General features: G+C 43.6%; 1 protein-coding gene across 4 annotated transcripts in view; it reads right to left on the reverse strand.

Moving 5' to 3' along the window:
• LOC134343346 (zinc finger and BTB domain-containing protein 7C) overlaps nt 1-26,625 on the reverse strand; it is a 278,534-nt gene that overhangs the window by 104,262 nt on the left and 147,647 nt on the right. For 2 of the 4 annotated variants that reach the window (XM_063042036.1, XM_063042035.1), the window contains exon 2: nt 3,314-3,434. In XM_063042036.1, the coding sequence (XP_062898106.1) occupies nt 3,314-3,396 (83 nt within the window). In that variant the 5' untranslated portion in view covers nt 3,397-3,434. Of the gene's footprint in view, nt 1-3,313; nt 3,435-20,436; nt 20,561-26,625 lie in introns of those variants that run through there. The other 2 variants (XM_063042037.1, XM_063042038.1) reach the window with 2 other exon arrangements.

Consider the following 26,625-nt stretch of genomic DNA (forward strand, 5'->3'; position numbering starts at 1 on the left):
GATATATAAAGTGTAAAGGAGAGGTGAGAGTGGATATTGAACTGCTGGAAAATGATGCTGGAGAAGTAGCAATTGGGGATAACAAAATGGCAGATGAACTGCATAAGTATTTTCACCATGGAAGACACTAGCAGTATGGTGGAAGTTCCAAGTGTCAGGGGGCATGAAGTGTGTGAAGTTACCATAACTAGAGAGAACGTTCTTGGGGGAACTGAAAGGTCTGAAAGTAGATAAGTCACCAGACCTGATGGTTTACATACTAGATATCTGAAAGAGGTGGCTGAAGAGATCATGGAGGCATTAATAATGATCTTTCAAGAATCACTTGATTCTGGAATGGTTCTGGAAGACTGGAAAATTGCAAATGTCACTCCAATAATTGCCGGATGTTGGAAGTCTCCAAGGGAACTACATCTGCGTAAAGTGTATCCGGCTGCAGCTCCTTGAAGACCGTGTTAGGGATCTGGAGCAGCAGCTGGATGACCTTCAGCTTGTACAGGAGAGTGAGGATGTAATCGATCTGGATTACAGAGAAGTAGTCACCCCCAAGTTTATGGGGGATGACCTCCCAGGGGAATGCCACAGAGACATGGTTACTGGCACTGAGCATGAGTCCATGGTGCAGAAGGGAAAGAGGCAGAAGAGGGGACCGGTAGTGATAGGGGACTCAATAGTCAGAGGAACAGACAGGAGATTCAGTGGAAGTGAACAGGACACCTGGATGGTATGTTCCTCCCAGGTACCAGGATCAGGGACGTCTCTGATTGCATACACAGCATTTTAGAAGGGGAGGGAGAGCAGCCAGATGCCTTGGTACATATTGAGAGAGCTGGGCAGAAAGCTGAGAAGCAGGACCTCCCAGGTAGTAATTTCTGGATTGCTGCCTGTGCCACGTGCCATGAAGGGTAGAAACAGGATGATTTGGCTGATAAATGTATGGCTGAGAAGCTGGTGCAGGGGACAAGGCTTCAGGTTCTTGGATCATTGGGATCTCCTCTGGGGGAGGTATGACCTGTTCAAAAGGGATGGGTTGCTTCTGAACCTGAGGGGGACGAATATTCTCGTGGGCAGGTTTGTTAGAGCTGTTGGTGAGAGTTTAAGCTAATTTGGCAAGGGGTTGGGAACCAGAATGAAGGGACTTAGGATAGGACGGATGGTAAAAAAGCAAGGATAGCTTTGTTGAGTGTCAGGAAAGGCAGGAAGACAATAGGACAAAACCGCAGCCAGCAGGGTAAGTATCAGTGCATTAGGGATGCAGAATCAAAAAAGGTAGCAGATACGGTACTCAAAGTGTTATCTCTCAATGCACTGAGTATAAGAAATAAGGTGGCTGATCTTGTTGCCCTGTTACAGATTGCCAGGTATGATGTTGTGGCCATCACTGAATCGTGGCTAAAGGATGGTTGTAGTTGGGAGCTGAATGTCCAAGGTTATACGTTGTATCGGAGGGATAGGAAGGTAGGCAGAGGGGGAGGCATGGCTCTACTGGTAAAGAATGGCATCAAATCAGTAGAAATATGTGACATAGGATCAGAAGATGTTGAATCCTTGTGGGTTGAGTTAAGAAACTACAAGAACAAAAGGACTCTGATAGCAGTTACATTCAGGCCTCCCAACAGTATCTGGGATGTGGACCACAGATCACAACAGGACATAGAAGAGGTGTGTCAAAAGGGCAATGTTATGATAGTGATGGAAGGTTTCAACATGCAGGTCAATTGGGAAAATCAGGTTGGTAATGGATCTCAAGAGAGTGTATTTGTTAAATGCCTATGAGATGGCTCTTTCGAGCAGTTTGTCATTGAGCTTACTGGGGGATCAGCTATACTGTACTGGATTGGGTGTTTTATGTAATAAACTGGAGGTGATTAGGGAGTTTAAGGTAAAAGAACCCTTAGGGGACAGTGATCACAATATGGTTGAGTTCCATTTGAAATTTGATAGGGAGAAAGTGAAGTCTGACGTAGCAGTATTTCAGTGGAGTAAAGGAAATTACAGTGGTATGAGAGAGGAATTCACCAAAGTAAATTGGAAGGGCAAAGAAACGGCAAATAAAATTCAGTGTCAGGAAGTGTAAGGTCATGCCCTTTAGTAGAAGAAATGAAAGGGTTGACTATTTTCTAACTGAAGAGTAAATACAAAGAACTGAGGCGAGAACTGAGGTGCAAAGTGACTTCGGAGTCCTTGTGCAGGATTCCCTGAAGGTTAATTTGCAGGTTGAATCTGGTGAGGAAGGCAAATATGATGTTTGTATTCATTTCAAGAGGACTAGAATATAAAAGCAAGTGTATAATGCTGAGACTTTATACAGCACTGGTGAGGCCTCACTTGTGGAGTATTGTGAGCAGTTTTGGGCCCATTATCTTAGAAAGGATGTGCTGAAACTATAAAGGAGATACATGAAAATTATTCCAGGATTGAATGGCTTGTCAGACAAGGAACATTTGATGGCTCTGGGCCTATATTCACTAATTCAGAACAATGAGGGGTGACCTCACTGAAATCTATCAAATGGTGAAGGGGCTTAATAGAGTGGATGTGGAGTGGATGTTTCCTATGGTGGGAATGTCTAAGACCAGAGGACACAGCCTCAGCCTTTTAGAACGTAGATGTGGAGGAATTTCTTTAGCCAGAGAGTGGTGAATCTGTGGAATTCTTTGACACAAGCAGCTGTGGAGGCCAAGCCTTTATGTATATTTAAGGCAGAGGTTGATAGATTCTTGACTGCTCAGTGCATGAAGGGATATAGGAAGGATGCAGGAGGTTGGAGTTGAGAGGAAAATTGGATCAGCCATGATGAAAAGGCGGAACAGACTCAATGGGCCAAACGGCCTAATTTTGGTCTTATGGAAAGTCTGGAAATCTAAAGCCTCAAGACCTGAGATCTGGAGACCTGTCCTGGGGTTGGTGACCTGTCTGTGTGGGTGGATGGGAAGGGAGAGAGAGGAGAGGGACTTACTTTGCTGCTTGTTGTCCCGGGTTGTTTTGATGAACAGTGTGAGCATGCTGTATTGGTGCTGGAGTATGTGGCAAACCTTGCGAGCTGCCCCCAGCACCTCCTCAGTGTGTTGTTTGTTAATGCAAAGGATGCATTTCACTGTATGCTTCATCGTACATGTGATAAATACATAAAACTGAATCTGAATCTGAGATTGGAATGGCCAGAGGAGATCTGCTGGATTACAAAGGGATGTCAATACTGTTGTTTGAAAATATGTCTCAATATATCTCACCACCAGTGATGCTAAATGGATTATATTTCATCAGTATCATAATTACATCTAGTGGGAATTCAAGTTACATTAACCCCTACCTTTGTCGCCAGACTTTGCTCTGCAGCTTTGGACACCAATTTCTCAGGAGGGATCTTCCACTTCTTGCATTTGGAGCTGACATTCCAAAAGTTTTCACTGACAAGATGCAAGGTGGACAACCTGTTGGGAAAAAAAAGATCAGTGTATCAAAGTTTAGAGTTTAAAGTAAATTTATTATCAAAGAACATATATGTCACCACTTATAACTCTGAGATTTGCTTTCTTCTGGGCATTCATAGCAAATAGAAAGAAAAAAACTGCACACAACAAAAATCCAATGTGCAAAAGACAGCAAACTGCAAACACAGAAAGAGAATAAAACATTGTAAATAATCAATAAATATCGATAACACTATTTGTAGAGTATCGTTAGCCTTTTGTCTAATGAGATATTCAGTAATTATTTTATTCAGATCCATTCACAAAACATTTAAGGTTCAGAATTCAAGATTGTTTTATGTAATTTCCCGTACACAAGAGTAAAGGAGAACATATCAAAGTTTCCAAGGGTATGAATCAAAAGAATGTCCTGTGGTCAAAGCTAACTTTATCCACGGTGGCAGGTAAGGAAATACAGAGAGCAAGGAGAAAAGTCAAGCTAAGTTTCTCTTCCAGTTCAGCCGTAAACTGGGTGTTTAAAATAATGCACACAGTTATGAAAACTGAGAGATTGGCTTCAGATTTATCTGGGATATTTCCCATCGGTCAAAATTCTGATGACATTTGCAGATGATTTGAAAACCCACTACCATTTTGTTGACCATGATAGCTCTTTAGTTTTCGACTTCAATTCCTACACCTTATTTGCACCAGATGCAGATAACCTTTTCCCTCTTAGACCATAAACATAGGAGCAGAATTAGGCCATTCAGTCCATTGAGTCTGCTCTGCCATTCCATCATGGCCGATATATCAACCCTCTCAACCCAATTCTCCGGCCTTTTCCTCATAACCTTTGACACCCTGACTAATCATGAATCTATCAACCTCTGCTTTAACTGTACACAATAACTTGGACTCCTCAGCCATCTGTGGCAACGAATCTTTGACCCAGTGTCCAAAGGTCTGGACAGTACAGCACAGACACCCTGAGCCAGAATGTCCATTATAGACATTACCAGCCACCAAAGCAAAAAAAGACGCATCTTTGCCAGCTGACTTTGAAGTTCAGAAACACTTAAAATCATTAAAGATAAATCAAATAAATTAAATAAATTAAATGTGGATGTGGAATCTAAGAATCTTTGGTCTTACATTCTTCCTCCTATGGTGGGAGAATTTAAGACCAGAGGACAAAGCTTCAGAATAGAGGGGAGTTCTTTTACAATGGAGAAGATGAGGAATTTCTTTAGCCAGAGGTTGGTGAATCTGTGGAATTCTTTTCCACAGGCAGCTATGGAGGCCAAGTCTTTCTGTATATTTAAGGCAGACCTTGATAGATCCTTGACTGGTCAGGGCATGAAGGAATTCAGGGAGAAGGCAGGAGATTGGAGCTGAGAGGAAAATTGGATCAGCCATGATGAAATGGTGGAGCAACTCGATGGGCCAAATGGCCTAATTCTGCTCCTATATCTTATGGTCTTACAACAAAAAAATTTAATTATAACAAAAATGTATAAAAAATTAAATTAAATAAGTAGTGCAAATCAGAGTGGATAAATCCCCAGGGCCTGACAAGATGTTCCCTTGGACCCTACGGGAGGCAAGTGCAGAAATTGCAGGGGCACCAGCAGAGATACTTACATCATTCTTAGTGACAGAGGAGCTACCAGACAATTGGAGGATAGCCAATATTGTTCCGCTATTTCAATAAGGCTCTAAACATAAACCAGGAAATTATAGGCTGGTGAGTCTGACATCAGTAGTGGGAAAGTTATTGGAAGGTATTCTAAGGGAACAGATATATGAGTATTTGCATAGTAAGGGACTGATTAAGGATGGTCAGCTTGGTTTTGTGCATGGTGGGTCATGTCTAAGTGTACTGCTTGGATTTCCAGTATCTGCAGATTTTCTCGTTTGCAAATCTAATCATAACTGATCTAATTATTGCACCGTGGAATGATCTGATCTGTATGGACAAGCTTTCCACTTATCTCAGTACATGTGACAATAATAAACCAATACTACAAATTCCAATTCCAGCTACGTTCTGCTGTTAGAAGATGCAACATAAATATTACAGCACAGAACTGATTCTTTGGCACACAATGATCCCTATCTTTAAACTTTTTCCAAGATCAATCTAACCCTTCCCTCCAACAGAACCCTCTGTTTTTCTACCATCCATGTGTCTATCCTAAGAGTCTCTTAACCGTCTCTAAAGTATCTGCCTCCAGCATCACCCCGGCAGTGCATTCCACACACCCATCACTCTCTGTATTAAAAAAAAAACCTACTGCAGATAACTTCTACTTTACTCCAGTTTTGGTTCAATATTTTTACTTATTTATGTAATGCCCTGGTTCATATCTTTACTGTTACGCTGTAGATATTTCAACTAGCTGCTCTGTAAGAGCAGTCTGTTCTGGTTTCAGCCTGTTTGGGTTACTGTTGAAGATAAGGGATGACGTGGAATGTGTGCCATATCCAATTAGCAGGAGGTTTTCTTGGTGAGGGACAATAAGGTTGGTCTTGGGCTTTTGGTCGGTGGGAAATGAAGAGAGAAGATGCTGGGGAGAACTGTTTGTAGCATACGATCCGGTAGGAGACCTGTTTGTTCAAGGTGGATTGTGAGCAACGTTTAGAAGGTGGATTGGGCATTCACATTGACTGAGGGCCCAGCGCGTGAGTGACAGGAAATTCAAGATGAGCTCCAACTTGTGCACATTTGACTGTTTAATTAGAATGGGCCCTTTTCTTTTTGTTATTCTTTACTAATCCTTCAGTTAAGATTCATAAACATAATTCCTTTAATCGTATGCAGTGTACTGTCTGTCATTTCGTGGCACTAATTTGTAACAGGGTAGTGAATTACACAGCATCCACACAAACCGGAGTTTGGGGTGGAACAAGCTGTTTCAATCTCACAAGTTTGGCAGGACTTGACAGTGTCTTTCCTAGCCTTACCCAACCAAGGAAACCAGGGTGGTTCATTATATATCATCTAATTATATATCAACTAATCATGAATCTATCAACCTCTGGCTACAAAAACTAGGCCTTCGATAGGTTTCAATGAGATCACCATTCCTTCTTCTGAATTCCAGTGTATAGAGGCCCAGAGCCATCAAACACTCTTCATACAATAAGACATTCAATCCTGGAATCATTTTCGTGAACTTCCTTTGAACCCTCTCCAGTTTCGGCACATCCTTTCTAAGATATGTAAGAGGTCCAACATTGCTCACGATACTCCAAGTAAGGCCTCACCAGTGCTTTATAAAGTCTCAACAAAACATCCTTGCTTTTATATTCTAGTCCTCTTGAAATGAATGTTAACATTGCATTTGCCTTCCTCACCACTGACGCAATCTAGAAAATAATCTGTACAAGGACTCTCAAATCCCCTTGCACTTCAGATTTTTATATTTTCTCTTCTTTTAGAAAATAGTCAATGCTTTCATTTCTTCTACCAAAGTGCATGACCATACACTTCCCAACACTACACTCCCTTGTCATTATGTATTGCAATGTTCTGCTGCTGCAAACAGCAAATACCAATAATATTAAACCTGATTCTGATTCTGACTTTGAGGGACTGCAGTGGGTTAAGTTACCTTCTTAAGCATAATACGGTTGTGCAATATCATGCCCAGATATGAAAAATGAATAAAATAAATGTAGGCCATCAGGAATGAGAGATAATAGGTCTCCTTCCCTCCGATCTCCATGTGCAAAGTAGTTGGTTGAAACACAGTCAGCCAGGTTTCAGTCTGTCTCCTGGACGTAGATGTGAGGTCAAGAGTCCTCAGGAAACATTCGTTAAGTCATCACAGCCGGATAGAAGTTGTCCTTGAACCTGACTGCACGTGCTTTTGTACCCCCTGCCTGATGGAAGGAGGAAGAAGAGAGAAGGACTGTGGTGGGCAGGATCTTTAATAGTGGCCACAAGCAAAATAGTAGGGTAAAAATAAGACCAACAAACTTAGAATCACTTGCTGAGTCTATAAAACCATTAGAGCATGAGACACAGAAGCAGAATTAGGACATTCAGCCCATCGAGTCTGTTCCACCATTCCATCATTGCTGATTTATTATCCCTGTCAACCCCATTCTCCAGCTTCCTCCCTGGAACCTTTGATGCCTTGACAAAATCAAGAATATATCAAACTCAACTTCAAATATATTAAATATTCAAATATTTTAAGTTCCCTGGCCCCTACCGCTTTATTTTCACCATGGATGTCCAGTCCTTATATACTTCCATCCCCCATCAGGAAGGTCTCAAAGCTCTACGCTTCTTTTTGGATTCCAGACCTAATCAGTTCCCCTCTACCACCACTCTGCTCCGTCTAGCGGAATTAGTCCTTACTCTTAATAATTTCTCCTTTGGCTCCTCCCATTTCCTCCAAACTAAAGGTGTAGCTATGGGCACCCGTATGGGTCCTAGCTATGCCTGCCTTTTTGTTGGGTTTGTGGAACAATCTATGTTCCGTGCCTATTCTGGTATCTGTCCCCCACTTTTCCTTCGCTACATCGACGACTGCATTGGCGCTGCTTCCTGCACGCATGCAGAACTCGTTGACTTTATTAACTTTGCCTCCAACTTTCACCCTGCCCTCAAGTTTACCTGGTCCATTTCCGACACCTCCCTCCCCTTTCTAGATCTTTCTGTCTCTGTCTCTGGAGACAGCTTATCCACTGATGTCTACTATAAGCCTACTGACTCTCACAGCTATCTGGACTATTCCTCTTCTCACGCTGTCTCTTGCAAAAACGCCATCCCCTTCTCGCAATTCCTCCGTCTCCGCCGCATCTGTTCTCAGGATGAGGCTTTTCATTCTAGGACGAGGGAGATGTCTTCCTTTTTTAAAGAAAGGGGCTTCCCTTCCTCCACTATCAACTCTGTTCTTAAACGCATCTCCCCCATTTCACGTACATCTGCTCTCACTCCATCCTCCCACCACCCCACTAGGAATAGGGTTCCCCTGGTCCTCACCTACCACCCCACCAGCCTCCGGGTCCAACATATTATTCTCCGTAACTTCCGCCACCTCCAACGGGATCCCACCACTAAGCACATCTTTCCCTCCCCCCTCTCTCTGCATTCCGCAGGGATCGCTCCCTACACAACTCCCTTGTCCATTCGTCCCCCCCATCCCTCCCCACTGATCTCCCTCCTGGCACTTATCCGTGTAAGCGGAACAAGTGCTACACATGCCCTTACACTTCCTCCCTTACCACCATTCAGGGCCCCAAACAGTCCTTCCAGGTGAGGCATCACTTCACCTGTGAGTCGACTGGGGTGATATACTGCGTCCGGTGCTCCCGATGTGGCCTTTTATATATTGGTGAGACCCGACGCAGACTGGGAGACCGCTTTGCTGAACATCTACGCTCTGTTCGCCAGAGAAAGCAGGATCTCCCAGTGGCCACACATTTTAATTCCACATCCCATTCCCATTCTGACATGTCTATCCACGGCCTCCTCTACTGTAAAGATGAAGCCACACTCAGGTTGGAGGAACAACACCTTATATTCCGTCTGGGTAGCCTCCAACCTGATGGATGAACATCGACTTCTCTAACTTCCGCTAAGGCCCCACCTCCCCCTCGTACCCCATCTGTTACTCATTTTTATGCACACATTCTTTCTCTCACTCTCCTTTTTCTCCCTCTGTCCCTCTGAATATACCTCTTGCCCATCCTCTGGGTCACCCCCCGCCCTTGTCTTTCTTCCCGGACCTCCTGTCCCATGATCCTCTCGTATCCCCTTTTGCCTATCACCTGTCCAGCTCTCGGCTCCATCCCTCCCCCTCCTGTCTTCTCCTATCATTTTGCATCTCCCCCTCCCCCTCCAGCTTTCAAATCCCTTACTCACTCTTCCTTCAGTTAGTCCTGACGAAGGGTCTCGGCCTGAAACGTCGACTGCACCTCTTCCTATAGATGCTGCTTGGCCTGCTGCGTTCACCAGCAACTTTGATGTATGTTGTTCAAATATACCCAATGACTTGGCATCCACAGCTGTCTGTGGCAATGATTTCCACAGATTCACCACCCTTGGGCTAAAGAAATTCCTCATCTCTGTTCAAAATGAACATCCCTCTATTCTGAGTCTGTGCCCCCGGTCCTGAACTCCCCAACTATAGGAAATATCCACTCCACATCTACGTTGTTGAGACATTTCAGTATTCCATAGGTTTCAATGAGATCCCCTCTCATTCTTCTAAACTCTATCAAATACTCCTCATATGTTAACCCTTTCATTAATGGAATCATCCTTGTGAAACTCCTCTGGACCCTCCATGACGAGTCAGGCAACATGGATTTCAGCCCTTCCGACAGACCCTGAGCTGGTCCCATTTGACAACGTCTGCTTTTGTATTTGTTATTATTCAGAGGTACAGCACAGTTCTAGACCCTTCCGGACCAACGAGCCTGCACCACAGAACTACACCGATGTGACCAATTAACCTACTAACCCGTACACCTTTCAGATGTGGGGGGAGGGGGTGGGAAAAGTGCAGCCGAACAAAACCCATACGGTCACACGAGAATGTACACAGTAATGGGGAGAACATACACACTCCTCACAGACGGTGACGGGAATCAAACCCTGGTCATGGACACTGTAATACCGTTATACTGACCGGTACACGGTAATGGGGAGAACGTACACACTCCTCACAGACAGTGACGGGGATCAAACCCGGGTCACTGACACTGTAAGGGTGTTGCGCTAGCGGCTACGATACCATGATGCCCCCAGATCTGGTGGATAATTAATTTCCAGAGAGAAATTGATGCTTTTTCACTATTGGAAGCCTTGTAACTATAAAAACACACACAATTTTTTCAACCATAATTGTTTTAAAATAAAATATTGTCAATGCAACACAGTACCTATGGAAAAGAGTAAACAGTTGACATTTCAGGCCCAAACTCTTGACTGCTTACTCCTCTGCATAGATGCTGCCTGACCTGCTGAGTTTTTCCAGCATTTTGTGCGTGTTTCTCTGGATTTCCAGCATCTGCAGATTTTCTCATGCTTAAGATATTTCCAATGCCTTATCAGAGGCATAATACTAAAAAAAACCTATTCCAATCCAAAGGAAATATTAGAACAGGTGAGCAAAATCTTGATCAAAGATGGCCCTAAGGAGGAATGGAGTGGAGGGACTTCAGTGTTTTAACAGAAACTTCCAGTTCTTGAGAGCTAAAAGGTTGAAAATACAGCAGTTAACATTGGGATGAAAGGAGGTTCACAAGAATGGTTCTGGGAATGAAAGGGTTAATGTACGAGGAGCATTTGATGGCTCTGGGGCTGTACTCATTGGAGTTTAGAAAAATGAGGGAGGATCTCATTGAATATTGAAAGGCCTGGATAGAGTGGATGTGGAGAGGAGGGAGTGGATGTGAGGGCGTCTGGAACCAGAGGGCTTTGCCTCAGAATAGAAGAATGTACCCTTGTAACAGAAATAAGGGTGAATTTCTTTAGCTTGATGGTGGTGGATCTGTGGAATTCATTGCCACAGACTGCTGTGGAGGCCAAGTCATTGGGTTTATTTAAGGTGGAGGTTAATAGGCTCTTAATTATCATGACTATACCTCTACCCACCCTGTCTCCTGTTAAAAGTGCTATCTCCTTTTCTCAGTTCCTTTGTCTCAGAGTTGTTCTTCTTCAAACAACAGGGTTTCCCTTCCTCTACCATTGATTCTGCCCTCAGCTGCATCTCCTCCATTCCCTAGATATCTGCACTCACCTCATCTTCCCACCACCTTAACAGGGATAGTCTTCCTCTTGTCCTCGCCTACCTCTGCATCCAACATATTACTACGCAACTTCCACCATTTTGAACAGGATCCTAACACCAAACACATCTTTAAATCCCCTACCCTACTTGCCGCTTTCCACAGGGATTGCTTCCTCCATGATTCCCTTGTCCGTTTGTCTCTTCCCACCAATCTCCCTCCTGGCACTTATCCTCTACATTGGTGAGACCCAATATAAACTGTGGAGACCGCTTTGTCAAGCACCTCTGCTCCATCCGCCAAAATCATAATTTCCCGCTGGCCAGCCATTTTTATTTCTCTCTTCATTTCTGTCTGACATGTCAGTCCTTGGCCTCCTCTTGTGTCATGATGAGACCACCCTCAGGGTGGAGGAACAGCACCTTATATTCTATCCAGGTAGTTTTCAACCCAGGGTTTCTCAATGAGGGGTCCGTGAGAGGTCACTAGGGGTTCTGCAAGAGATTGTGATTAAAAAAAACATTGTATTTTCAACATAGCGCAACAGAATGGTGGCGCTTGCAGTGGTGGCCAGTGACCAAGCAGCCCCATTTACAATCTCGTTAAAAGTCTCTCAGCCCAGTACGGCCGTGCGCAGTATGACTGCGTTTATTTGGTTGAATTCATTCTCAGATTTTGTCGAGAGAGAATTGGTGAGTGCTGTATTGTACAAAGGGGAGGGCGGTAGACTGATGTGGAGCGTGAAGTGTTAGTTACACAGGGATATTTTATTAACCCCTCATCTGATGGTTCAATATGGTGATTTTTGAAGAGGAGGTGTGAGATGCAAGAGGAGGATTCTAGGCCTGGGCCTATGGACATTTCTGATGAGGTTAATGATAAAGAATTACAATCTTCTGAATCATTTCACTGCACGAGCACAACAATGGACACAAAAAAGCCCATCTTTACAATGAAATCTATTTATCAATGAGTTTTACATGGACTGTGGCAAATGTAGCAATAGCTCCAGCAAAATTGAAAAGACACTTAACCACAAATCACAGCCATACGACTTATAAAAGTGCTGATTATTTTAAACAGCTATTGGAATCTCAAAACATTGTAAAGCTTTTGTTAATGAAGTCACAGTCAGTAAAAGGACTCAGGAAGCAAGTTATTTAATAGCAGAACTTATTACCCAGAAAAGGAAAAGTCACACCGTTGGTGAGAACCTGACAAGGCCAGCATGAAAAGTTATAGTGTGTAAAATGTTAGGACAAGATGCAGTATGAGAAATTGAAAAGGTTTCACTCTCAAACTGTACAGTAAGTCGATGTATTGGTAACATGCCACATGCTGTGAAGAGGTTTTGTGTGACAAACTGGAAAAAAAAAAGCTTCTCTATCCAGGTCGATGATTCAACAGAGTTAACCAATAAATGTCATGTTGTAGCAGTTGCAAGATTTGTAAATGATGGTGAAATTCAAGGAAACTTTTTGCTGTTGCTAAAAGCTGTCCAAAATAAGCAAAGGTCAAGATATATTTATTGTTTTGTCTTCATATCTGGAAACAAAAGGTCTGTCTTTTAGGCCAGATTTTGCTGGGTGCTTTGAAGATGAAGAATGGCTGCAGAAACTAGCCTACCTAACAGACATTTTTCATCATATAAACCAGTTGAACAAGTCTCTGCAAGATCCTGGAAAAAATGTTTGACTTCAAGTGACAAGATTCTTAGGCTTAAAACAAAAGTGAATCCTTGGAAAACTCATGTTGCAAAAATAAATCTTCAGATGTTTCCACTGCTACTTAGGCTTGATAGTGAGTCTAATTGAAAACCACCTGGAAGAACTGCAGAACAAAACTGAACAGTATTTTCCCCCCTTTCAACACGTGTATGACTGGGTGAAGGACACTTCATCTGAATCTACTGCTCAGCCTGAGAACTTGACTTTGAGAGGAGAGGAAGATCTTTGTGAGATACAGTCTGATTGTGCACTCAAGATGAGATTTACTGACCTGCCCCAGGACAATTTCTAGATTTCTGTGAAAGAAGAGTATCCTGCCATTCATAGGAAAGAAATGAACATTTTGCTGCAGTTTGCAACTTCTTACACGTATCAGCAAGCTTTACCTTGTTTAGCAAGCATCAAGAGCAAGGATAGTGATCAGTTGAAGATGAAATCTGTGTGATCTTACCTCAAGTTTGACCCAGCATTGAGTATTTGTGCAGCAAAAAACAAGCACAGGCTTCATGTGCTAGGCCTATATTTGAGCCTGATCATGTCACTTTGTGAGAAAATGTTTTTTCAAAGTCTTGTATAAAATTAGTCTTAGGTTATATTTTTATTCATATTGCTTTGGCTTATGGTTTTTAGTAACTTTACTATTCAACATTGTCAAGAAATTTTCATGTTGTACATAGCATGATTTAAAATCAATTTATAACCTTTATTTAAATTAAATCTAATGAGTTCACCTTTAGAAAAATTAAGTCCCACTTTGGCTTAAGCCAGTTATTTAACAGAAATGTATTACGTTTCCCTTATGAGTTTTTAAAATTTATGAAAGGGAAAGGAAGAGATTAATTTCAAGAAAGGTAAGCTAAGCTTAACTACCAGTTTTTTTTCAAGGAAGGTTGGCTAAAAGTTAATTCTCTACTCAAAAGAGCATTGACAATTATTTTTGGATTATTGTATCTACAACCCACTGATCACACTAATGTTCTGTGAGCTGCAGATTTAATGATTTTTATGCAGGGGTTCCCTGAGACCTGAAAATTATTTCAAGGCCTCCTCTAGGACAAAAAGCTTGAGAAAGGCTGCTTCAACCTAATGGCATGAACATTGATTTCTCTTTCCAGTAATTTTTATTCCTCCTCTCTTCTCTCTTTTTCTATTCACGATTAGCTCTTCTTCTCACCTGCCTATCACCTCCCACTGGTGCCTCTCCTTTTTTCCCTTTCTCCTATGGTCCACTCTCTTCTCCTATCAGATTCCTTCTTCTCCAGCCCTTTACCTTTCTCACCCACTTGGCCTCACCTATGGCTTCCAGATTGTCCGCTTTCCCTCCACCCACCTTTTTACTCTAGCGTCTTCACCTATCCTTCTCAGACTTGAAGAAGGGTCTTGAGTGGAAGTACTTATTCATTTCTAAGGATGCTGCCTGACCTGCTGAGTTCCTCCAGCATTTGGCGTGAGGTGCTTAATTAGAAATGGCATCAAAGGTTATGGGAGAAGGCAGAAGAATGGCCTTAAGAGGGATAATAAATCAGCCCATGGAGCAGACTCAATGGACCAAATGGCTTAATGCTGCTCCAACCTCAAATGACATAACACAAGATATTCTACAGATGCTGGGTGTCCAGAGTAAAATGTAGGATCTATAGAAAGGAATAGACAGATGACATTTCAGACTGAGACCCTTCATCAGGACTGGAAATGAAGGGCGAAGGAGTCAGAACAAGGAGGTGTGCCCGGGGGGGGGGGGGGGGAGGCCGGAGGAGAGGAAATACAAACTACAAGGTGATACGCGAAGTTAGGTGGGAAGGGAAAGTAGGTGGTTGGGTTACTCTGATTCTGTACTGTCCTAACTACACAAGAGACGACAATAAATGACTAAATATTGCAATTTGAGAGGGAGAAGCATATGTCACATATATCATTATCGCAATGGAAGAAGGGGAGTTACAGAGGCATGAGAGAGGAGTGTGCCAAAGTGGATTGAAGGAGGATACTAGTTGGGGGACGACAGCAGAGCAGGGATGGCTAACGCTTCTGGGAATAGATCACAAGGCGCAGTATAGATATGTCCCAGAGAAGAAGTTGTTCTCAAAATGCAGGGGTAGGCAACTGTGGCTGACAAGGGAAGTTAAGGACTGCATAAAACTCAAGGAAAGGGCATATAAGGTAGCAAAAGTGAGTAGGAAGTTGATGATTGGGAAGCTTTTAAAATCCAACAAAAGGCAACTAAAAAACCCATAAGAAGGGAAAGGATGACATATGAGGGCAGACTAGCCAATAATATAAAGCAAGATATTATAATTTTTTCAGTTATATAAACAGTAAAATGGAGGTGAGAGTTGATATTGGACCACTGGAAAATGATACTGGTGACTTAGTAATGAGGAACAAAGAAATGGCAGATGAACTTAATGAGTACTTTGCATCTGACTTCACTGTGGAAGACACTAGCAGTGTACCAAATGTCCATGAGTGTCAGGGAGCAGGAGTGAGTGCCATTGCTCTTACAAAGGAAAAAGTGCTATGCAAACTGAACGGTCTTAAGGTGGATAAGTCACCTGGACCAGATGGACTACATCCCAGAGTCCTGAGGGAGGTTGCTAAAGAGATAACGGATGCATTGGTCATGATCTTTCAAGGATCACCTGATTCTGGCATTGTCCCAGAGGACTGGAAGATTGTAAATGTCACTCCACTCTTTAAGAAGGGCGGAAGGCAAAAGAAAGGAAATTATAGGCCTGTTAGCCTAACCTCAGTGGTTGGGAAAGTGCTGGTGAACATTATTAAGGTTGAGGTTTCGGGGTACTTGGGGACTAATGATAAAATCAGTCAAAGTCAGCATGGTTTCTGTAAAGGAAAATCTCCTCTGACAAATTTGTTAGAGATCTTCAAGGAAGTAACAAGCAGGGTGGACAAAGGAGAGGCAGTGGATGTCATTTACTTGGATTTTCAGGAGGCATTTGATAAGGCGCCAACCATGAGGCTGCTTAACAAGATAAAATCCTATGGAATTATAGGAAAGATGCTGGCATGGATAGAGGAGTGGCTGACAGGCAGGAGGCAGTCAGTGGGAATAAAAGGGGGCCTTTTCTGGTTGGCTGCCAGTGACTAGTGGTGTTCCTTGGGGTTCAGGGGTGGGACTGCTACTTTTCACATTGTTTGTTAATGATTTGGATAATGGAATTGATGGCTTTGTGGCAAAGTTTGCAGATGCCAAGATAGGTAGAGAGGTAGGTACTGCTGAGGAAGCAATGAGATAGCAGCAGGACAAATTGGAAGAATGGGCAATAAAGTGGCAGATAAAATAGAGTGTTGGAAAATGCATAACAATGCACTTTGGTAAAAGGAACAATAGTGCAGACTATTATCTAAATGGGGAGAAAATTCAAAAACATCAGAAATGCAGAGGGACTTAGGTGTCCTGTGCAAGACTCCCAGAAGGTTAATTTACAGGTTGAGTCTGTGGTAAAGAAGGCAAATGCAATGTTGGCATTTATTTCAAGGGGAATAGAATATAAAAGCAAGGAGATAATGCTGAGGCTTTATAAAACACTAGTCAGGTCACACTTCGAGTATCGTCAACAGTTTTGGGCCCCATATCTCAGAAGGGATGTGTTGTCATTGGAGAGAGTATAGAAGAGGTTCATGAGAATGATTCCGGGAATGGAAGGGTTAACATATGAGGAGCATTTGGCAGCTTTGGGCCTCTACTCACTGGAATTTAGAAGAATGTGGGGGAATCTCACTGAATCCTACCGAATGTTGAAAGGCCTAGATAAGGGGGATGTGGGGAGGATGTTTCCTGTGGTGGGGGTAATCAGAACTGGAGGGCACTGCCTCAAAATTGAGCGATAACCCTTTAGAACAGAGGCAAGGAGAAATTTTTTTAGCCAGAGTCAGGAATCTGTGGAATGCTCTGCCACAGACTACAGTGGAGGCCAAGTCCGTAGGTATACTTAAAGCAGAAGTTGATAGGTTCCTGATCGGTCAGGGCAGCAATGGATATGGCGAGAAGGCAGGTGTATGGGGTTGAGTGGGATCCGGGATCAGCCATGATGGAATGGCGGAGCAGACTCAATGTGCTGAGTGGCCTAATTCTGCTCCTATGTCTTATGGTACATGTCAATTGGGCCTCATTGATATTCCCATGATGAGATCAGGGAAGTCTGTTCATGGTCATCTTCTGTATTAACACATGTCCCTACCACAAAATTCACAGTCAAGATAAGTCGGTTTAATCAATTAATAATCTGTCTGTTTGCAGACATCCTTCAACACTAACAGAAGTAAAATGTATTGGCTATCTGTGTTTTGTTTTCCGACTGGACATTGGGATTGTGTTCAGTCAGATGGGATGTAAATATGTAATTCTGAAAATGATTTATTATCATTAAACTCTACCCTCTTCTCTACTATCTGTACACTCATGGCTACATGGGCAGATTCTGCTCTAACTCTAACTACAAGTTTGCAGATGAGACCTATGTAGTGTGCAGCATCTCATATAACAATGAGTTGGATATAGAGTCCAGTCATATGTTGTTGTGTCAACAACCTTTCCCTCAATGTCAGCAAAACCAAAGTGCTGATCACTGCAGGAAGTGGGCAGTGTTCCTGTTTACATTAAAAGTGTTAAGGTTGAGAGGGTTGGAGCTTCTAGGCGTGAACATCACCAGTCATCTGAGTGGCTCCAACCACATTGATGTCATGGCCAAGAAGGCTTTAGAACATAGGACATAGAGCATAACACATAGAAATCTACAGCACATGACAGGCCCTTCGGCCCACAATGTTGTGCCGACCATGTAACCTACTCTAGAATCTGCCTAGAGTTTCCCTGCTGCATAGCCCTCTATTTTTCTAAGCTCCATGTACATATCTGAGTTTCTTAACAAATCTCTATTGTATCCACCTCTACCACCGTCACTGGCAGTGCATTCCATGCACCCACCACTGTCTGTGTGAAAAACTTACCCTGACATCCCCCTTAGTACCTACTTCCAAGCACCTTAAAACTGTGTCCTCTCGTGTTAGCCATTTCAGGCCCAGGAAAAAGCTTACGACTATCCACACGATCAATGCCTCTCATCATCTTATACACCTCTATCAGCTCATCTCTCATCCTCCACCGCTCCAAGGAGAAAAGGCTAAATTCACTCAACCTATTCTCATAAGGAATGCTCTCCAATCCAGGCAACATCCTTGTCAATCTCCTCTGCACTCTCTCTAGAGCATCCACGTCCTTCCTGTAATGAGGTGACCAGAACTGAACATAGTACTCCAAGTGGGGTCTAACTAAGGTCTTATACATCTTTAACATTACCTCGCGGCCCTTGAACTCTATCCCACGGTTGATGAATGCCAACACACCATATACCTTCTTAACAACACTGTTAACCTGCGCCGCAGCTTTGAGCGTCCTACCGACATGGTCCCCAAGATCTCAGTTGATCCTCCACACTGCCAAGAGTCTTACCATTAATATTATATTCTGTCTTCAAATTTGACCTACTGAAATGCACCACCACACTTATCTGGGTTGAACTCCATCTGCCACTTCTCAGCCCAGTTCTGCATCCTATCGATGTCCTGCTGTAACCTCTGACAAATCTCCAGCCTATCCACAACACCCCCAGACTATCCACAACACCTCACCAACACCTCTACTTCCTCAGGAAGCTAAACAAATTCAGCATGTCTTCATCAACTCTGATCAATTTTTTTTGATGCCTTGATGGTTTTGACATTAAACACTTAGGGAGTTAGGAGGCAACAACATGTCCTAAGAGTTGAAAGTCTAAGAAGGCAGCATCCATCATTAAGGGCCCTCGCCATCCAGGACATGCCCAATTCTCATTACTTTGGAGGTTCAGGAGCCTGAAGACCCACACTGAATGTTTGAGGAACAGCTTCTTTCCCTCCACTGTCATCTCTGAATGGTCCATGGACCCATGAACACTACCTCATTATTTCAAGCAACACACATAAAAGTTGCTGGTGAACGCAGCAGGCCAGGCAGCATCTGTAGGAAGAGGTGCAGTCGACGTTTCAGGCCGAGACCCTTCGTCAGGACTCATTATTTTGCTCTCTTTTGGCACGACTTAATTAGTTTTTATATATTTCATATTGGAACTGATAGTAATCATTTACGTGTTGTAGCGTATTGCCTTTGTAAAAGAAATTTCACAACATACTGTATATGTTTTGGTCCCCTAATCTGAGGAAAGACATTCTTGCCATAGAGGGAGTACCAGCTTGATTCCTGGGATGGCAGGACTTTCATATGATGAAAGACTGGATCGACTAGGCTTATACTCGTTGGAATTTAGAAGATTGAGGGGGGGTCTTATTGAAACGTATAAAATCCTAAAGGGATTGGACAGGCTAGATGCAGGAAGATTGTTCCCAATGTTGGGGAAGTCCAGAACGAGGGGTCACAGTTTGAGGATAAAGGGGAAGCCTTTTAGGACCGAGATTAGGAAAAACCTCTTCACACAGAGAGTGGTGAATCTGTGGAATTCTCTGCCACAGGAAACAGTTGAGGCCAGTTCATTGGCTATATTTAAGAGGGAGTTAGATATGGCCCTTGTGGCTAAAGGGATCAGGGGGTATGGAGAGAAGGCAGGTACAGGGTTCTGAGTTGGATGATCAGCCATGATCATACTGAATGGCAGTGCAGGCTCGAAGGGCCGAATGGCCTACTCCTGCACTTATTTTCTATGTTTCTATATCAATGCATATGTCGTATACATACCACCCAGAGATTCATTTTCTTGCAGGCATAACTCTGATTCTGAGAGAAGGAGATTCTCAAAGGAATGGAGGGTGGTAAGGCAGGGAAGAGAGGGGAGTGTGCCTTGAATAATGGCCTAATGATTTTGAATGCAACACCTGTGAAAAGACTTTAAAACTATGCCCTCTTGTGTTAGCCATTTCAGGCCTGGGTAAAAGCCTCTAGCTATCCACATGATCAATGCCTCTCATCACCCTATACACCTCTGTCAGGTCACCATTGCAGCACGAGACTACATGGAGAAGGAAGCAAAGTTAGTGATCAGCAGCTTAGTTGGAAGAGAGTCAAGAGAAAAACAGGCTTAATTGTATGCCGGTTAATACTGTACACAAAAATACATTTACTAAGTGCTTTATTAGTTATTCAAATTCTGGTGCTTTACACTGTAAATTTGTACACTACTATTGTTCATACCAAATGGGAACAATCAAGCTCTCCTGAGAAGGGAAAATAACGAACTCCAGATTTCTAACTGTGCGCCTCTCTTTTCACAATGCACACTGAATTTTCTCCCCATCCTCAACGTACTGGCCTCTTCTGGGAACAACAGATATAGTTTAAAAAAAAACATCAGTTCTTCACTACTAATTTTATTCAAAAGACCCACAAGGAACTCTCAAAATTAGTGACCAGACACATTGACTACGATTCGGTGATCCCTGCTTAGACACAGTCAAAAGCATAAACTTTGTTCTGTTTACAAATTTAACCACACTAGCACTTAAAAAGAGGCAGAATGAAGATCAGCAAGACTTACAGTGGACAGGGTGGTTTCAGACACGTACAGGCTTCTTATTGTGGGAATCAGTAGCCCAAAAGGCAGAGATGCGCACACGGTGACAAGATGAGTGAGAGCGGTGAGACACACTGCTTCAGCGTGCTATAGAGCAGTTCTTCTCACCTGTCCTCCCGGCAGCAAGGGCACCGTGCCAATGACAAGAGGATATGGGAAAGGGTTGGTCCCAGCACTTCAGGAAAGAACCCACAGGGCGGCGGCAAGAAATGGATAAAGGCCAGTCCTTTATATGAATATAGAAATGATTGCTTTTACCCAGAAATATAGTTCGGAGATTCAGAATGTCAACTTTGAATTGGTATGTGTGGTTTACCACTGTTTGTAGATTCAAGACTGTTTAATGTCATTTCCAGTACACAAATGTGAAGGAGAACAAAATAATTGTTACTCTGGATCTGATACAGCACAAACAAAAAACACACAGAAAATGAAGAATACAATAACAATAGAAAAACACAATGAATATAAATAAGTGAGATAGTTTATATACTTCGGTCAGAGAAAGAGAAACCGAGGGAGATGCCTATTCTCAAATAGCTGAATCTTAAAATGTGAAGTTAAAAATGTGAATCCGCCTGCATACATCACAGGGAACACAGTGCGACGGGTTGAAAAGTGTCCAAGGAAAGATTGTAGAACTGGCTTAAACCCATAGCAATTAAGGAAGGGCGTGATGTAGTCTATAATATACCGGAACACCCTCCCTCTCCTTCCATTCTCTACACCCAATGAATATGTCCTATGCAGTGTTAGCCAGGGAAAATAAAAGCTGATTTAAATGCAACCTTAAAGGCTGTGCAGAACAGCAATGTTAAATGCTGCTGTACCAGTGGAGGCTTTTAAACAGGTTGCCAGCAGTGCTGAGCAGTTATCAAAGGTGCCAAGGAAACGCCCCTCTGCTGCTAGGCCAGTTTGAACTGGATCACCCCACCCCTCACTCTGCTGGCAACCCCTATAGCCCTTTTGCATGAGGAGACAGAATTTAGGAATGTGATCTAACCACATGCTACCAGATATTAAAACACCACCACTCCCACCCCCTACTCTTGTCTCTCTTATTACACTGGAATGTTTATTCAGCCTCTCCTACACATTCTCACACGGCTAAAGCCATACACTGTCTTTGTAACCCGCCCAGGTTGGGAGGTGGGCTGTTCAGGGCTGGCATCATCAGATATGACGTTAACTCTCACACTGCTGGTGGCCTCTGGCAGATACCCGGTGAAAATGAATCCCTGATGTTAGTACTTTTTTTAAAAAAGTCATTTAAAAAAATACTTGTCCCACTCCCATCAGGGAGGAGGTTACACAGCAGCCACGCCAGAACCACCAGACTCAAAAATAGTTACTTCTCCCAAACAGTAAAGCTGATCAACACCTCCACCCACTAACCCACCCCTCCACACCCCGAACCACCACTACTTTATCATTTCCTGTCAGTCACCTTATGTACAGACACTCCTGTGCCTAGTGTCACTTTATGGACATACAATCCATCCATGTATATAAGCTACCTTATATATTCATATTTATTGTGTTTTTTTAAATTGTTTCTGTTCTTTTATTATGGTTTTTTGTGCTGCATCAGATCCAGAGTAATAATTATTTTGTTCTCCTTTACACTTCTGAAAAGGACATTAAACAATCTTGAATTTTGAATTTGTGGGAATCAGCCAGTGATGCTGAAGTCGGTATTTTGCCAGTACGTTGGAGCATAATGAAGATGGAAGGACAATAAAGATAATATAACAAAGATAGAAAGGCAGTAACATACAGGGTTCTTCTTGGTGGCAGAGGTCAGCTGTTTGAAGGATATGGTCAAAGTAGTAGGAATAGTGGTGCATTGTGAAGATGACACCATCAGACATAGAAGCAAGATTGGGCCATTTAGCCCATCGATCTGCTCCACCATTTGATCATCATTTATTTGTTATGAGTTAAACACTAAAACGTAAAAGAGTACAACACAGAAACAGGCCCTTCAGCCCACAGTGTTGGGCCAAACCAATTAAATTAGTAAACAGATGACCAGCTAATTGCCTCTGCCTACACATTGTTTGTCCTTCAAATTTTTCAATGTCCTCTCATTCATGTGCATATCTAAATGTCTCTTAGAAGTCCCCAATATATCTGCCTCGACCACCTCAACCCTAGGCAGAGCACTCCAGGCACCCACAACTCTGTAAAAAACCCAAGTTTGTCCAATCTCTCGTTATCGCATGTCTTCTAATCTGGACAACATCCTGGTTAACCCTTTCTGCACCCTCTCCAAAGCTTCAACATCCTTCCATAATGGGGCAACCAGATGCAGCCTAACCAGAGTTTTATAAAGCTGCAACATAACTTGCTGACTTTTGATCTCAATGCTTTGATTAATAAAGGCAAGCATGCCATATGTCTTCTTAACCACCCTATCAACCTGCGTAGCTACTTTCAGGAACGATGAACTTGTATTCCAAGATCCTTCTGAAAGTGCAGTGTATACTGGCAGTATAATCTGGATGGCCAACACATCAGTCATCCTAGTGCTATCAAGTCAGCTGGCCAACCCTACTTCAGTGAGGAATACAGTGAGCAGCAGCACTGGACTAAGATGACTACTCGGTAACAGGACTAAAGTAAGGGGATAACAACTGCCCAGTAGCTCTGACGTCCACCATTATGCAGTCATAATGCCATAGAACACTACAGCACAGAAACAGGCCCTTCAGCCCATCTAGTCCACGTTGAACCATTTATACTGCCCAGTCCCATCGACCTGCACCAGGACCATCGCCCTCCACACCCCTCTCAATCATGTAACTATCCAGACTTCCCTTAAATGTTGAAATCAAAATCACGTCCACCACTGGCACTGTCAGCTCGCTCCACACTCCCACCACCCTCTGAGTGAAGAGGTTTTCCCTCATGTAAGCCTTAAACATTTCACCTTTCACCCTTAACCCATGAACTCTGGATGTACTTCCACCCAACCTCAGTGAAAAAGTTTGCTTGCATTTACCCTATCTATACCCCTCATAATTTTGGATACATCTATCAAATCTCCTCTCAATCTTCTATACTCTAGGGAATAAAGTTCAATCATGAAGTACTTCAAGAGGCTGGTTATGGCATGCATCAGCTCCAGCCTCCCAGACAACCTCAAAGCATTGCAAGTTGCCAATTGCTGAAACAGACCCATGGCAGATATCATCTCCCTGGCCCGACACCCATCTCTGGAACATCTAGATGATAAAGCAACATACATCAGATGCCCATTTATTGACTGCATCTGCGCTTTCACCTTTGGGACCCCATGATATTACAGCTCAGGGTGTTGGAGTTAAGAGTTCAGTTCCGGCGTCCTCTGTAAGTGTGTGTGTGTGTGTGTGTGTGTGTGTGTGTGTGTGTGTATGAGAGAGACTGTGTCTCTCTGTGTGAGTATCTGCGTGTTGGTGTGTGTGTGTTTCTGTGTGAGTATCTGTGTGTGTTTCTGTGTGTCTGTGTGTTGGGGCGTGTGTGTCTGTGTGTTGGTGAGTGTGTTTCTGTCTGTGTGTCTGTGTGTTTCTGTGTGTCTGTGTTGGTGTGTGTGTCTGAGTCTGTGACTGTGTCTCTGTGTGTGTGTGTTTCTGTGTTGGTGTGTGTCTGAGTCTGTGACTGTGTCTGTGTGTGTGTGTATGTCTGGGTGTTGGTGTGTGTGTTTCTGTGTGAGTGTCTGTGTGTTGGTCTGTGTGTGTTTCTGTCTGTGTGTCTGTGTGTGGGTGTGTGTGAGTGTCTGTGTGTTGGTGTGTCTCTGTGTGTGTGAGTGTCTGTGTGTTGGTGTGTGTGTGTGTGTCTCTGTGTTGGTGTGTGTGTGTGTGTGTCTGTGTTGGGGTGTGTGTGTGTGTGTCTGAGTCTGTGACTGTGTCTCTGTGTGTGTTTCTGTGTGTGTGTGTGTGTCTCTGTTGGTGTGTGTGTGTCTGAGTCTGTGACTGTGTGTGTGTGTGTGTGTGTGTGTGCGTGCGCGCGTTTCTGAGTCTGTGACTGTCTCTGTGTGTGAGTGTTTCCATCGGGTGTTCCAGTTTTCTCCCACAGTGAACAGACACTCTGGTTGGTAGGTTAACTGGTCATTGTAGATTGCCCTGTGATTGTGATTAGGCTGGGGTTAAATCAGTGGGCTGCTGGGTGGCTTGAAGGGCTGGAAGGGCCTGTACTGTAGATCGAAACATATAATGAAACTTCCCCCCACCCACCCACCCCACTTCTATTCTCTATCGTGACCTTTTACTTCTTCTCACCTTCATATGACTTCTCCATGTGTCCCCTCCTCCCTCCCCCCTCCCTTTCTCCTATGGTCCACTCTCCTCTCCTATCAGATTCTCTCTTCTCCAGCCCATGACCTTTCTCATCCACTTGGCTTCACCTATCACATCTCTTCCCTCCCCCCAGCTTACAATTCAGGCATCTCCCCCCTGCCCTCTCAGTCCCGAAGAAAGGTCTCGGCCCAAAACATTGACTGTTTACTTTTTCTCCCCCGATAGATGCTGCCTGACCTGCAGAGTTTCTCCAGCATTTTGTTTGTGTTACAGTGAAATACATTGTTTGTGTCAATGACCAGCATAGTCCAAGGATATGCTGGGGGCAAGCCACAAGTGATGCCATGCTTCTGGCATGCCCATGGGTCCTGTACATCCTAGGAATGTGGGAGGAAACTGGAGCACCCGGCAGACACCCCTGCTGAAATCTGGAGGAAAACACAGAGGATGCAGAGGGGGATCACAAAGGCGAGGAAAGAGGACCGGATCGAGACAACAGAGACTTATGGAGAAGAGGAGTTCGGTGGGTAACAAAATGGACGAGTTCACGGCGCTAGCCAGGCATCAGAGAACATTTCGGGAGTGCAGTATTATGTGTTTCACTGGAACAGGGCTGCACGAGGACATACCCAATCAAAACTTCTCCATGCACGGCTTCCAGACTGGTAAGTGTAAAGGAGTTGGGTGCTTACTGTTCTGGTTAACAACAGATGGTGCAATCCGGGTCATATTACGATCGAGGAACGTGTTTGTAAACCGGATATTGAACTGTTTACTGTTGGACTTCGGCCACATTCCACCGTGATACAACACTGGGCAGCACGGGAGGTCATTCCTGCCTGTGGCCATCGAACGTGCAGGTCCTCCCGTGGAGGGTCAGACACCCTGAGCCGATAGACTGGTCCTGGACTTATTTTCCATCTGGCATAGTTTGCATTTTGTTGCTTGATTGTTTGTGGTTTTTGTATTGCTATATTTACGCTCTATTCTTGGTTGGTGCGGCTGTAACTATACCAAATTTCCCTCAGGATCAATAAAGTATATCTATCTATCTATCTATCTATGAAACCCACGTGGTCACAGGGAGAACATACAAACCCCTTACAGACAGTGGCCGGAACCGAGCCCCAGTCCCTGGAGTAGTAAAGAGTTATGCTAACCACGACATTACTGTACTACCCTTTCTATGCTAAGTACTGCCCTGACTCTGCTCTAGCTATGTTGATGCTATGTCTATGGTGATGAAGTGCTTTGAGAGGTTAGTAACGGCTGGAAACAACTCCTGCCTCAGCGAGGACTTGGACTCCCTGCCATGTGCCTGCGGCACAATAGGTCTACAGCAGATGTGATCTCATTGACTCTTCACTTGCCCTTGGATCACAGCTCAGCAATTGGCATAATCATTCCTACAGTTCTGATCAAAAAGATACAAAAACTGGGACTCCATACCTTCCTCTGCAACTGGATCCTCAAAGGAAGACCACAGTCTGTGCAGATCGGAAATAACATCTCCACCTAAATGATAATTAGCAGTGGTGCACCTCAGGGTAGGCTTAGCTCACTGCTCTGCTCTCTCTATACCCATGATTGTATGACCAGGCACAACTCAAATGCCATCTATAAACTTACTGATAAAACTATTGTTGGTAGAATTTCAGATGGTGACAAGACAATATAAAGAAGCGAGACAGATCAGCTGGTTGAGTGGTGTTACAGCAACTATCTTGCACTCAATGTCAGTAAGAGCAAAGAGCTGATTGTGGACTTCAGAAAGTGAGGCAAGGAAACACACACCAGTCCTGATAGATGGATCAGAAGTGGAGAGAGTGAGCAATTTCAAGATCCAGGGTGTCCACATCTTTGAGAATCTATCCTG

Source organism: Mobula hypostoma, chromosome 3 (assembly GCF_963921235.1).
Source record: "Mobula hypostoma chromosome 3, sMobHyp1.1, whole genome shotgun sequence".
Taxonomy (NCBI): Eukaryota; Metazoa; Chordata; class Chondrichthyes; order Myliobatiformes; family Myliobatidae; genus Mobula; species Mobula hypostoma.